This window comes from Apostichopus japonicus, chromosome 3 (genome assembly GCF_037975245.1).
Source record: "Apostichopus japonicus isolate 1M-3 chromosome 3, ASM3797524v1, whole genome shotgun sequence".
Lineage (NCBI taxonomy): Eukaryota > Metazoa > Echinodermata > Holothuroidea > Aspidochirotida > Stichopodidae > Apostichopus > Apostichopus japonicus.
In genome coordinates this window covers 19,410,707-19,426,264 of record NC_092563.1, presented here as the reverse complement: position 1 = coordinate 19,426,264, position 15,558 = coordinate 19,410,707, and the positions used below count along the sequence as shown (strand labels likewise).

At 41.0% G+C, this 15,558-nt stretch overlaps 1 protein-coding gene across 2 annotated transcripts; it reads right to left on the bottom strand.

Annotated features, from left to right (window-relative positions):
* Positions 1-855: 855 nt before the first annotated feature.
* LOC139965373 (uncharacterized) lies at positions 856-14,108 on the bottom strand. Of its 2 annotated transcripts, XM_071967671.1 has the most exons (5): positions 13,666-14,105; positions 11,965-12,087; positions 9,785-9,921; positions 4,759-4,851; positions 856-3,127 (listed from the first exon to the last, which is right to left on the bottom strand). In XM_071967671.1, exons 3-5 carry the CDS (start codon positions 9,897-9,899, stop codon positions 2,922-2,924), a joined length of 414 nt encoding a protein of 137 aa, XP_071823772.1. In that variant the 5' UTR covers positions 9,900-9,921; positions 11,965-12,087; positions 13,666-14,105; the 3' UTR covers positions 856-2,921. The 2 variants fall into 2 exon arrangements, with proteins under 2 accessions (XP_071823772.1, XP_071823773.1); XM_071967672.1 differs by lacking the exon at positions 9,785-9,921 and having other exon boundaries at positions 13,666-14,108.
* Between the last annotated feature and the right edge of the window lie 1,450 nt (positions 14,109-15,558).

Below are 15,558 nucleotides of genomic sequence, written 5' to 3'. Positions count from 1 at the left end.
CTCGGCATGACGAATTGGCGTAATTTAAAGAGATGTGTGAACCGGAATCGAGCGGTACCGTACCTCCTTTACCTCATCTCGTAGGCATTCTCATCTTCATTGACTCCTTGTACAGTCACACAGTTCTTTGTCTTCTATGGGAACAAGTTAACAGCTTTGCAGTTGCTACAGTGCCACCTGTTTCCTATTACCGTGTTATACAAGCACAAAGTAGTAATTAGGCCTACTGATGCACGGTTGTGGGACATGAACAGCAGTTGCTGTACCAGCGTTGAGTATCGGCTTGTAACGTAGACAGTGGCGTAGGAAGGTACTTTTGAATGGGGGGGCTGAAGACTGATGGCCGGCCTGGGGGAGGGGTCTAAGGGGAGGGGGTGTCCCCCTCCCCTTTGGAATTTTTTGCATTTCCAGGTAGCCTCAGATGCAATTTGGTGCAATATAGCACACTTCAACACCCACTCCATTTTGTAAACTTAATTTTGTATTTTCACCAGGCCTTAGATGCAATTTGGTGCTCCAAATGAGATTTTTTTTCTCATTTGGAAATGAAAAAGGGATTTTTTGACTTGCGAAGCGGGGGGCGGAATGATACTTCCGCCCCTCCACATTTTTCACTGGGGGGCTGGCGCCCCCCCCCCCCCAGCCCCCCCCCCCCGGTGCCTACGCCCTTGAACGTAGATATCATTTGCATATGTGTCTAGACTGACTTTGTTGTTGTGTAACTGCTTTGCACTATGAAAAACTCTTGCAGATTTTCCAAAGATAATCACCGCTGTAGTAATAGCAACGGCACGAATTCATTATCCTATCATGATACACTCTACTCCACAATGCAATTGCCTTATCATTATTTAGTTATTGGGAATAACTTTGCTCCGGTTGAACTACTTCACAGTTGTATACGTTCTGCTTTACTGATGCAGGCATCTGAAAGGCATGCAATGCGATACAATACATCGCACCAGCATAAACAATACAACGAGCTTGCTCGGGAATCTGATTGCTACGCGTTTCAGGTTTAATTTGTTATATTGGCCGAGATCATATTAAGTATGTTCCCTTTCTAAAGGAATCGTTATACATGACTATGACCACAGTGTTGTGATATAAGGGGACTGGGGTTGAAAGTGGATCAGTATAGTTAGGTTGTTTAGGTTTCGTGTCCACTGTTCTTTCTTCGGTGATTTTTCTTAGAAACGTTTTTTTGTCAGACAGGAATACGACCTTGCCACTCTTTCCCCCTACGTGTCACTCATCCAACTCATTTAATGCATACATCTCACTGTGACACAAAGTGCATTATTCTCTCCATATAACACTCGAAAGATGCTACAATAATGACAGCAGGCAGCTAAGGCAAGAAATGCAGATACAGCAGGTGCACATAGTCAAGAATAAAACTAGTAGCGTGGACTCGATCGGGCTCAATTATGGCATACCTTCGAACTTTCAACTAGAAAATATTTTACTCATAATCCAATGAATCACTCTTAATTTCTACACCATCTAGTTTTCGCAAATCTTTATTTGACGTATATTTTGACAAAAATTAGATAACAATTTAGGCATAAGTATCTTCGTAAACAAATAGCCACGTTTCGCAGTATACTTAAAATGAGTTGCAACTCACTTGGATGATCAACCATGAGTTGAAAGTACTATCCTTCGTTTTAATGCAAATATAGTAAGACAGGAATGATGTAGAAACAATAATTCTTCATCCTTAACACGTGGATACAGAACAGTATCCCACACTTAGTGATAAAATACGTCAAATGTGAGGCACATATTATTCAAAGTAAGCCAAATACTTAGAGTGTTTGTTTACGGAATATTACTTCCTTTTTGGCGAGCATTACGCTATAGTTATGGTGTGGTACAGTTTATGTCCAGCATGCGACCAATAAGCTAGTTTCTTTCATAGATTTCCAATTTTGAGAGATCTGAATGAAAGTATGTGAAGTATCGGCTGATAATTAATCTGTATCAGGCCATCCTAGATTTATAGCAGTATGTGTTCCCTCACTGTTGAGAAATTGGTGACTGACTTTGAATCCCAGAATTTCGTCGTCCAGACATTTTTCATGGAGGAGGCTAGAAACATTCAAAATGCAAATCGGAAAGTTTAAAAGTTACTATCTTACAGAAATATCTTAGCATTTTGACTGCAGCTTATCCAAAAAAATTATACCGTGCTCAGACTGATATATTAAGGTATTATACAGACGGCGCTAGACAAGAAAAAATAAATAACAACAACATCTGAAAACGGGGATTTTAGGATCGATAAGGTATCAAAGGATTATCAACATCAAAAGCTGTTTTATACAAAGCTTTTCAGGTCACGAGGAGAAGTAAGGATACTGAGTAAATTTCTCGATTTCTTAACAATCAGTTGTTATTGAAATATTAAAGAGCTCGTGTCTTGATATCTCAATATCGTATTGGTAAGACATTTAAATATTAAGATGTTTTAATGTCAAGAATATTCCGATAATGAGAACATTTCGGAAAATTAAGATATTGAATTAGTTATCTCAGTATCTCGATATTTCAATGTCAATTTCTAAACGCCGTAGTTTTAATATCAAGTTATGACAACATGTGATATTCAACGTGTATTGAACATAGTCATGCATCATTGACCACAACACCATGTTATAGAGATCTGCAACATTGTGCATGTAAAATTCCACACTGTCAAGCATCAACCCAGTAAATTCTGTTGTTGATGTCAAAAAGTCTTCCAAGAGACGCACCGAAAGCTTACCGAAGGAGAAATATTAAAATATTTTTAGCATCAAGTCTATAGTAAACTCACATTAATGCATACATCCTGGGCAGGAGGGGTTTGGTGGCTCGTGACTCAGTTCTAATACAAGATAATGAAGCGCAGAACTAAAACTTTGCGGACCGCAGTCCTAGAGAACTTTCAAAACGTAAATAACTGCAGGTGAGTTTTCCAAATGTGGGATTTCCTTCTTGAGAGTAACCTCTGCTTTCTTGTTGTTCTTTAAATCCTCCAAGGCCTCATCGCATTTCTCGGCTAACTTCTTCGAATAAAACTCTTCTTGCCCTTGCATAATTTCAATGTAGCAACGACGAATTGTAAAACTGATAATGCCACCTGTAGAAGACAAGGTTGAAGATGCAAAATTTAACGTTGACAGTACAATTAAAATAAATGTACATGTTAATTGCATATTAACTTCAATTCTCTGTCCGGTAGGGCAATCTTCTAAAGCTGGGTTTAGCGGGAAAAGAAACGATGTTAGCAGTACGTTCATGAAAGATGGTAAATAAAGATGATATTCCAAGTGCCCGTGTATCACAGTTGTACTGTGTATTGAGGCCACATATACGAAAAAGTTAATAAAATGGAACGGTAAGTAAGTATTCACTGCTAATCTCGTAACCAATCGCTGATTTTTTCATCAAACAAAGGCACCTTAACATTTCTAGATGACGCGCAACATCAATCCACTTCAAAGACAGGGCCGCGTATATGACCGTGGTCACTTCGGTGCTATATTCCGGATTCCTACAACTCTGACGCGCATAAACGTGTTGCTGTGCGCACATGTTTTGAAGCGTGTGACGTTTTAACAGCCCCTTAGTAGTAGTAGTAAGTTGAGTCTCGTCTATCCGACATGCTCAGTGATTAACCTCCGCCACGTATCACGATCTTGCGCAAGGTTTATTGCTTCCTCGAAATTGTTAATATTAATGTCCTTAAATTGCGACTTTATTTTTCCAAGCAAGGTAGTCACGGGCCTTCCTACTGGTTTAGCAGTATGTCTCAGGGCTTCTCTTAAAGCAACTTTTGCTGGAGCGTCCTCCTGGAGTCTTGCTACATGACCGAAAAAATCTCAATCTTCTATTTGCGACTATGGATGACCAAGGTGTTTGGTTGGTTTCGTTGTAGAGCTCATAATTTGATAACCAAATATTATTGGTCCATCTAATGTTGAGAATATTTCGAAGTAGTCTCCTTTGAAAAGTGTCAATTTTTGCGATCAAGATCTTTCGTTGTGCCCCACAGTTCGCAATTGTATAAAAAAAATACTCTGCAATAAAGTCTCAAAAATCCTAAGCTTTGTATTACAGTTTTAATGATGAAACAAAAACAATCGTAACGCAGGAGCCTAGCGCATCGCTGTACGTAACGTATAATGCCATGCGCACGACAAACATGGCGTTCGATGCAGGGGTTTACTACAAATACATACACAATGCCAATAGAAGAGAAATAACCTTTCGCACCCAACAATGATTAAAGGCATATCTTCATATAAAATACGTTATCGTCTTACTGAGCTGGACTATATACCTTATACAGCCACTAGACTATCGGAACAATACTGACCCCATCCGATACCACATATATATGTACATAGCTTGAAAAAAGTATGTCACTCTTAGTTAACTAATGACTACGGTAAAATATCAGCTATCGGTTATTTGCACCACCCAGAGTGTTCAACGGACTGTGCCTGCCCCTTAGTAGTTACAATGAGTGAGTTACACAATATTTAGGACAGGTGCACTGTTGCAGTGACTAGCAGAGAACGACTGTCCCATCTTTAGTTATAATATGATTAAAGGCATACTACAGTCGAGGTTGAAGTCTCTCAGAGATTAAGTCGAAATCGTGCACTGAACACAACTCTTAGTGTTTGTACCCTGGCTAGATAGTTGCTAGGTATCATTTGAACAGTATTCGACTTTTCATCTCGTGTACATTGTGGCTTTCCTTACCTGGTTTCACAATCCTGGTCCATTCTTTAATAACGACAGGACTGATATGAGCTGGCGCGATGCCTCCACAACAAACCACCACGTCAAAATCATCTGAAAATAATAAAAAGACAAACTCATGTAACTTTAGTCATTTTTTTTTCTATTTTTATCCTTTTCATTTTTTATTTGTTATAGAAGAATTTACAGTTACTCACATATAGTCTAGGGTAGATAAACCTCAACATGCCACTCACCCATGGGCGTCAATCCTGGGGGACGGGGGACACGCCCCCCACATTTCGATGGATGAGGGATTCACTATTAAATGCACCCCCTCCCCCCCCCCCCCCCACAGACACACACACATTTGGAAAAAGAGTAGTGTCTTGGCTCTATTTGGTTAGGGCTTACACATATCAGGATTCATATCATCGAATATTAGAAGTTCACTTCTATGAAAAGTGACCGAGATTTTTCACATCGGTAGACCTGCAACTTTGTCTGTTTGTCGTGAAACTTGAGATTGAAACAACAAGCTGTGTGCGGATAACGGGCGATTCCAGTAGAAAACTACTGCGCTCCGTCATTATCATAAAAGACGGCACTTCATAGCTAGAGCCAAAGCCTGTACATATTTGTTGTTTAGTTGTAGATGGTGTTTCAAAGACGGTGCCCGTTCCCTAATATTGGGGGAATGAAATAGGAAGCATGTTCCGTGGCATCGCATCCCATGTTACCTTGTTGTTGAGTGATACCGGAGTTTACTCCACAGTGAGAACACTGGGTACACGGTGGTCACATAGTACGCTCCGACCAGAATTCACCCGATTACCAGATGCAGATCCACATTAGGTGACTTGCGTGATGACTCCAACGAAAAACCACTGATTTATTTGATGCCTTCATCACTTTAGCCACCACTCACACGGGACCTTTTCTAAGTCTGACAATTCATGCACATGTGTGAGGTCCTGAAAATATAATTAAAGTGGTTGTCTTGCCATCCTTGTTTCAAATTTCTTAGAAATGTATTCTCGTAGACCTAGCAAAACATTTAAACTGACACAGTCCCATTGGAAGTGTGTCCCGGGTGGCATTGCAAGTCATTGGTGGTTTAACATCCCGGCGTATGACGACTTTTGGCCAAATTTGCGCTAAGCTCACTATACGAACTCGGATCTGGGACTGTGCCTAATTCGTTAGTTATTTAAAGTATTTAATAATAGCGTATGAGGAAATGCACCATTTTGTGGTATTACTCCCAGCACGGCAAGTCGAGAAACTCACATGCAGTCGCGGCGGATAGCTTCCTTCGCCTATATGTCCCGAGACATTTTGGAATATCGTTCCTCTAGGCCTATATCTGAGGCCCTGGGGTCATTCCTTGACCAACTTGGTGCAATATAAAGTGCCCATTTCGAAGTAAATTTATTCACAGATTTTTAGTTGTCATTGGTTCGAACAAATGAGGGGTATTCTATTCTGATACATAGGGCAAAATGGGGCTGGGGTTTCCAGTTCGCCGCAACATTTGTCAACTTGCACTGGGTTCTAATGTTCATGTCAATTGGAATCACTAATAAAAGAAATAATCCACCAAAAAATAAAGCCGCATGAACTTTATTGCAAATTTCATGAGTGACGAATTTGTAATTTTCTCCCGAAATCACGCAACTAGATAGCTGCTATCCAGCCTGGCTAGTGCCATCTCCAGCGATGTGGCAGGTATTGAAATCTGAAATTTTCTCGGTACGCTGCGCGCCAACTGATGGTGGCGCTCCGCTGAGATAGTACTTACGGCCGGAGTACTCGAATCGATTCCGTCCCCCTCCCCCACGTTTCAAATCGGATTGACGACCCGGCACTCACCGACATTACCACAGATTACGACGGATAGGCTTATACATGCATGCATGCTTCAAATGTATGAGCATGTAACTACGGCATGATTCGATTCCCCGCCGACAGCAATGTGTGTCGTCTGGCAAGGGTGTTGTTCAATAACAACTTCCTGACATGGACGTTAAATGGATGTGTGCCGAGAGATTGGCTTCGGTCAGCTTGCGAGTCTATAAGCCTCCATGGCTTCTTTCGCGAGTTCCTGCTTGCGGGAAGATCACATATACATACATACCAGGTGCGTATCCAGGGGGGGGGCGTTGGGGGCGCGCGCCCCCCGGGTAAGGAAAAGAGGAGAGAAAAAAAAGAGAAGAAAAAAGGGAAAAGGAGGGGAAAAAAGAAAAGGAGGAGAGGAAGGAAGGGAAAAGAAAAAGAAAAAGAGAGAAAAAGGAGAAAAGGAGGGAGTAGAAGATAGCCAAGACCTCGGGAAGAGAAAGATCCCTATTATATACACAGGGTAGCCAGTGACAGATCAAGGATTACGGAGGGGGTGTGCGCCTCACCCTACCCCTTACCCCGACAACTCCATTTTTGACGTTTCCGCTTTTCCTCTCTCACTAATGTACTTGAACTCGACCGAGTCGTCGGGGAACATAACGCATTTCGGGAAGGGGGCGACCGCCCCCCCCCCCGAGCAAATTTTCTTTATGACATCGCTAGTAATTTCAAAATAGGCAATGCTTAGATGCAACTTACAAGGCCTGGGAAGTGTCATTTCCAGCGATCTGGGAGGCATTTTCGGCCAAAATTTTTCTTGTACGCTTCGCGCCAACTCATGGTGGCGCTTCGCTTAGATAGTTTGCCTACAGGCTTCGCCCTCCCTTGGCAATTACTCGCTACACGCCTGTTCGAATTTGTAAAGCAAAGAGCAGATATAACATCATATCAATGAGCATTGAAATGCATGTTCCGCCGATGTTCAGCCTCAAAAACTGTCAATGTGTGTAGTCAAAGGCGTAGGAGCCAGATTGGATTTGGGGGCTGTAATGACTTGCCCGAAAAAAAACCAAAATTTTTCGCGCGCGAAGCGCGCATTCAACATGTCGATGCCAATATCATATAGGCAAGATCGGTCATTACATTGTATGGGATCGTGTACCGCACGGTCCGTCAAAGTTGCACAGTATACCGCCGGATGCTAATGTAAACAACCAAATGTCCTATGTAGATGGAGAAAAACCATACAGATCCATTTATGTCAAAACTCTCTTTTACAGTAGTAATGTCGGCCAAGCTTACAACTTTATTTCAATTACCAAGGAGATCATTTTAAGCTATTCATTGCTATTTATTTTTCTTTCAGTAGGTGCCCAAAAAAAAATGGGAAAACAATTGGGGGGGCTGCAGCCCCCGCCTCCTACGGGACCTACGCCTATGAGTGAAGTGTTCGCTTTCGATATGCCTGATATCGGAAATATCTGCTATTTTTCTGTTCCTTCAACCAAGTTTTGTAAAAGCCATTATAAGAGGTTGCAATATTTCTACACCAATAAATTAACTGTGTCGGAATTTTCCAAAATTTCCTCACCAACATTCTTCATCATACTTTCCTCTACTCGTTCAATTTTGACCTGTCTGTTAGGGGTTCAAGGAGGTTTTTCTATATTGGTTGTCTATAGATTGAATTTTCTGCAACATTATGGGTATGTTTTCAAGTGATTTTATTCACGAGAAAAGTTAATTTTCAAATTCTCAACAAGTAATGGGCTTAAAACCTTGAAAAGTGGGGCTTTCGGATATTGTGGGCCGTGACGTAGAATAACCTACAAAAGCAATCATCCATAGGACATGCAATCAGGTCGAACATGATGTGTGACTGGTGACAATCTTCAAAAAGGTTATGGATGGAAAAAACTTTTGGGAAATACTTGGTTCTCAGGCAAAAGTCTACATCTGGTTGCTCATTTTCAAGCCCGAGAAGTGCCATTTCCGGTGATCTGGGGGGGGGGGGGGGTATCAAAACCAAAAATGTTCTTGTACGCTCCGCGCCAACCGATGGTGGCGCTCCGCTTAGATAGTAATTCGCGCCCCCCGGGTTAGAAAATCCTGGATACGCGCCTGCATACATACATACATGTAACTACGATTGGAAATTTAATAAATACAAAGAAACATAGCTATATTAGCATTTTCGAACCTAAACAGCTGGGATGCCACTTTTTCTGTGACGCACCCGGCCAAATTGGCAGCCAAATCGGGTGTGACAGACGCTGCTATCTTATGACAATTCACCATGTATATGGTAGGAATTGTGTGGGTTCGCAATTCGTTGCAATTGGGGGTTCTTCTTAGATGAACAGTATGAAGTCAAAGTGGTAAAAATTGCACGGTTTTGCCTAACACGTTAGTCTATAACCTCAGAGTCAGACTATGAACAACATGAAATCGTTGAAATAAAGTTTTTTTGGGGAGGAAGCTATTATTTCTCTTAAATTGATAGGGCTACTAAAAAAAGAAAGCCCCGAAAAATCAATATGTTGTTTGACCGGACCATTCTTTTCACTTCGGCCAATGAAACTAAAATAAAAACAAAAAATATGACACTGTTGGCATTTAAAACGCAGCGGAGTACCAGCTGAAGCGGAACACTGACTTGTTAGATAGTACTTCATTGCTAGCAAATACTTCATTGTTAGATAGTACTTCATGAAAGTTTCTCACTTATTTCTTTTTCAAGGGCCTGAGAGAATCATTGGTTGGACTATTGAAGGGGGAGACAAACGACGTGACAAGACTTCGTAAGTTCTGGTAGCCTATATGCCAATTATAGTTGTACTGTTCAGGCTGCTCTGATGTGTAATCTGTACTACGGTGCACGGCCTGGATTATACTCCTCACTAGTTACGGTGCCATTATCTTGTGGCATATAGAGACGGAGGGAGCGATAACCCCGAGGAAGAGTGACATGTTCATAGTGTATAGAGGTATAAGTCGTAGAAGGTGTACATGAGCAGTAAAAACTCGTCAGAAACTATAGTAGCAAAGGTCCGCAAATGACAGATTGAGCAGAGATTGATATTTGTCACCAAAACGTATGTTTTGATCTACAAGATGTATATTCCAATCAGAGGGAAGAATAAAAATAACAGACGGAAAAGGGATTGTAGAATTATAGAATATTGAGTACATAAACACATTGTCTTACCGTCATCAAATGGCATTCTATCTGTCCCAACGTCAATACAAAGTAGTGTTTTGTAAAATTCCTTTCTTCTCAGAAAAGTCCAGACTCTTTTGAGAAATATCCACAGCTGTAACATTCGTAAAGCCTAAAGCTTTCAACTGGAAATATGAAAAATAAATAGCTGCAATGTGTTTCTTATATGTGATACTCGGGAGTTCTCCAAATTTGTCATTTTCACCTTGTGCTGGAGAGGCCGTCCTTGCGGAAGGGTTCTTTTCCTTGTAAGAAAACTCTCACGAAGAGATTAACTTTCTCGATGTGACTATTCGCAAGGAACACGGTTTTCTCTCCACTGACTTATACACCAAGCCCACAGACACACACCAGTATCTCCGTTCTTCTAGCTGCCATCCCCGCCACTGCAAGTCTGGAATTGCCTACAGTCAAGCACTTCGTCGCATTTGCTCCAACAATTCCTCTTTCATATGTCATACAGGTGATTTAGAAAAACACTTTATTGCATAGGGCCATAGTGCCAGAAGGGAGCGTGAAGCCTTACAGAAAGTCCGCTCCCTATCCAGATCATCTACATTGGCAGTGAAGGTCCAAAAAGGATGACATTGCGACGACAACCTCCCTCTTGTCTTTAATTCCTCATCTTCAGCAAATCACCACTAACAACCACAACATTCTCCTCACTTCAACGAGACGTCCCTGAAAAACCCACCATCGCCTACAGACTTCCACGCAACCTACGGGACTTTCTTGTGCGTGCTGCTCTTCCCCCTCTAATTTCTAACCCTACACCCGTTCAGCATGGTACTTTCGAATGTGATCGTGCTTTGAGATGCACCGTCTGCAGCCACCACATTGCTGAATCTATCATCAGCCACTGCACCCAATTCACACAAGACTAACGGTCACATCACTTGCGCAACCTCTAATGTCATCTATTTGATCTCTTGTAGAGTGTGCGGCACCCAGTATGTTGGTGAAACCAAAACCACCCTCAAGAAGTGGTTTTATGGTCACAAATCCACAGTCAACAACACCATGAAGACTAAGATTCCGGTTGAAGGACACTTTAACCTTCCCAACCATACCATTAATGAGATGTCCCTACAGGGGATTTAATCTTTAGGTAGCCGTCCTAGCCTAGTACGAATCGGCAGAGAGAGAGACTGTGGATACAACGCTTTCGCACCATTCAACCTCATTGGCTCAACATTCAGGAAGGACATGACTAACCTTTCTTCTGCTCCCCCCCCCCTCCCATCCATCTCCCCTTGTTTCCACCTCTGTCACCCCTCTTTTCGTAGCTTTCTTCCACCTTTTTCCTCCACACTTTTATGTCTTTGTCCTTCTGCAGTTTATCTGCTGCCTCTCCTCTTCCCCCTGTTGGTTTCTTTCTTCTCTCCATCCTTTTTCTACTAATCCTCTTACATCTATCTCTTTTGTGTTCACCCTTCTCATTCATCTCACTGTTTACTGTGCTTGTATTTGCCCCTTCTGTTACTGTCACTTGTCATTCAGCGTCTGAAGAAGATCCTCCCAGGATCGAACGCCAGGCCCTCTTTCTTTTACACATTCTCTTACACAGGCTATTTAGTGGATAAGCAGTTTGCTAACAGTTTTTGTTTTATTTTCATTTCCTTTGTAAGATTAAAGCAAAACTCGCTGTTGACACTAAAATCAACGCCATCGTTATACAGAAACAACGCCAGCGTAATGCAAAACCAAGAAGAAAATAAAAGGTAAGAACTTTAACCAGAAAGGGCTCAGTTTTAATATACTTTTTATGTCCTTACCGTCGTGTAGCACCAAACGACAAATCACCGGCATAATGACAGTGTGATGGTAATTTGGACGAGAGAGGGTTGTGGGTGGCAAGTTGTTTCCGGTATGTCATTCGGTGAGGGGTATGGGGTGAGGGGTAGTCCCTCCCGATTGAGAAATTTTGGTTAAATGGATGATGCTTAGATGCAAAGTTGTCGGCTATATTTTGCAACTTTTGAAACACTGTTGAACAACTTTTAACTGTTTCGCATGTGCCGCACATACATGTATGTGATGTACCGTACTGATGTACCGTACTGTACTGTACTGTATATTTTTTTTGGTCAGTGTGGAGGGGGGGGGGGATTTTCGACTTTCTTAACTTTCGCCTGGGTTGTAGTAAAACTGAATTAAATCTAGCTTACCGCTTCGCCGAGTAAGCAGGTCCCAGATCCAACGTCTAGCACTGAAACATCTTTACTGTTACTGAATTCCGCCAAAACAGAGCTCATTTCATGTGGTCCTCTGTAATTTAATTTCACATTATCCTGTAATGAGATATTAACAGATTCAGACATCATAACATGCATACGTGTAGCACGAGCACACCTTGAAAAGCAGTTACCGTATTTTACCTTCTGTCATGCATCTATTCGTAGAGATCCGGCCCATGTGATACCGAACACAGTAATAAAGATTTACTTCATTTTTATTAAAGATGATCAGTATTACATTCATATTTTTATTAGAAACGGTTAAAGTTTACATCAATTGAGAAATGAGAGTGCTAACTTCAAGTCACCTTTTTGCCTACTTGCCAGCATTACGTCATTCACCATAATTGATGCGTTCGAACAAACGGTGCTTTTGGTAAGAAACTGGTGAATTTGAAAAGCAGATTTCTACAAGAAGACAGGGGACAGTTTTCACATGGTTAGAAAGAGAAAGTTAAGAACTATGAGAACAATGTATAAAAAATTTCACCACTTCCTTTAAAGGGGAGTGGGGTGGCAGAGGAACCAAGGTGAGTGAAGATTTTGCTGTACAATTGAGGAGTCATAATCCTTTTTTTTTTACCACCCTGGTACTGCCAAGTAGTTAAGCTATCACTCTGCCATTAATTCGTCAGTCAATGTTCTGTGAAATTCTGCACCCCCAAGTGCATAACAGAAGAAAATATACATGTCAGCCTACCACATGTAGTTTGACTTGAGAAGAAGAAAGGTAAATCTAGTAAAATACAGGTCCAAAAATTACAGTCTCTCTATTATAATGTGTTTAACACAATCAGTGGTCATGCTATGCCTTGACAACTCTACCAATGCATCTGCTTCTAACATCATTTAATAGGCAAGTATCTTACGCCACTCACCTGCATGAGTCTACCGAAATCAATAATTAGTGATTCTACTGTGATTATCATTGATACCATTTAGGTCAGGCAGGAATACATTACAGTTTCCAGGCTGGGTCAACCACATTGCATGTATTTTGAATAAACTTATTCCAGATTTAATGCTATCATCATAACAAAACGCCAAGTACATTGATTACCCTTGCTTAGCAAGCTTAGTGAAACCCCACACACATCTAGGGCTATATAGGGCCAAGGTTATAGTCATAAAAGCTAACCGTTGGTAGCCGCTGAGCCTTCAGAGCCTTCAGAGCCTTCAGATAAATAACTTTATCATGAATAAACATTAATCAAAATAAAATCACTTAGGGGTGAATCATGGAACATCTCTCCTGATATATCTATCACTACACTATACGAAGCACTTCAGCCATTCAGTTTTTCAACCAAATTGAGAAAATCACAAATTCGCCTTTACATATCAGTACACAATGCAAGAGGAAAAACTTTTGACGTTGAGAAATGACCCCCTTTAATCATCCGAAACTCATCCATTAATGAAGCTGGACTATGTCATGTAGTCTAATACACAGATCATGATTACGTAAGATCCTCAGAAGCAAAAACACTAAAGTCAGTCGGACCACAGAAGACTCTCATGCTCTTAAATGACATGTTAACAGCGCAATACAATGGACTGCGATACCCTGATACTTGACGAAAACTACAAACGTTGATAATATGATCAAGTTTGGTAAAGTTCAAGTATTACCTTGTCATAAGATGTGGCGAAGTCGTCGTACAGATCCGCCATTTCCTGGCTACTAATATCCTTATCTTGCTTGATTATGTTAAAAATACGTTCAGCACGGCTTGAAACAAACTTCTCCTTTTTCGAAAGACGACATATTAGAACGACTCAATTATAGTGTATGGGTGAATTGCGTACTAATGAGCAGGACAATGCTCTGGTATGGGTGTGATACTGTAAGCCTTGTAGCCTGGTAATCTTGTGGCAGTAGTAAATTAAGATTTCTGCTTATAACGCAAACTGCTGACTCAAGTTTCCAGGTCACTTGTTGTACAATGAATGATTGCAGTCACAACTCTATGACAAGCATACGGGGCCATAAAGTCTGTCTACGTCGTGTGCATGCACGAAACTACCAATCAGGGCAGAATTTTTGCCTGTGATACGTTTTCTTCAACGTGTTATCGAAATTCCAGTATTTGAATGTTTTTCAACAAAATGGCACTTTCAATGTAAATTGAGTTAAATTTTCAACTAAAGTGAACTTCATCATTAGAGAAAGTTGAAAAATGGCACGTTGCTATTACCAAAACATACTACATGTGTTGGACAGTATAATTCCCTATTTAAGTTTGTTATAAGGGCGAGATATAAGTATTGTTAGCGAGTGTGGTTCTACGTTCCAGCGTTGTTTTGATTGATATAGGATTCTGCTACTGAACTATATTGATAACGACGAGTCGACGGGCATTTAATTCACGAGGAGCATTTTTGGTAGCCGATTTTCCATGGTTACACTCACATACGATCTTACTCAATATCATCCGAGGGCCACATTCCAGTGAGTACTTTACGCAGTACTCGTATCTGTTAAGGTTTTTCTTTAATCTTCCGATTAAAGTATTTCTCTTTTATAGTAATTATGTTCACTATTGTACATCATGGTACACTATAAAATAATGTTATAGTACGCTATTACTAGACCAGATATTGCGGGCCCGTCAGTCAGTGGCAGCCGTTTCGATGCCATCCTCCAAGCAGAGGATGATAATCCTGAAGCGTTCCATACAACACCAGCCCAGTTGAACAATTTCTTTCAGCTAAGGCTAATGCACACCGCCGAGCCAGTTACGAGCCTCTGCACTCTCTTTCGCTCCAAGCGAAGAGAAACGTGACATCCCACCTAGCTGTCACCAACCGTACCTTACCCCCTTGCCGAATTGCCAAGACAAAGTACAGAGTAGAAATTGATTGATCTTAACAAGCATGTTACAAACACACTTGCTCACCAAAAGCAACCCAGTTACGGACCAGATATCTTTACCATTTTTGGATGTGCTTGTCAGCAACACTGGTCATTGCAACACTTCCGTTTATCATAAACCTACGTACTCAGGGTTACTAACCAATTTTTTCAGTTTCATTCCGTATTCTTACAAAATTGGTCTCATTAAAACGTTAGTGGATAGAATGTACAAGGTCAACAACTCTTGGAAAGGATTTGACCTAGACCTAAAAGGACTTATATCCACACTCGGCAAAAATCAGTTCCCCTCTCACTTAATTGACAAAGTTGTGAAATCGTATTTACAAAACAAGGTGTCACCGAAAAATATCATTGACCCGGTTTCTCACAATACCAGATTTTACAAGCTCCCGTACATTGGTAATTTCTCTGGTCATGTTCAAAACAAAGTTAGACAGTTGATCAAATCGCATTGTACAGACATTGATGTAAAATTAGTGTTTATCGCATTTAAAGTTCGAAATATGTGTGTAGTAAAAGACATGATTCCATCATACCTTAAATCTCGTGTGGTCTATAAATTCATCTGCACAAGCTGTAATGCTTGTTATATAGGGGAAACCCATAGGCACCTTTCTACACGGATTTCTGAGCATTTAAAAACCGAT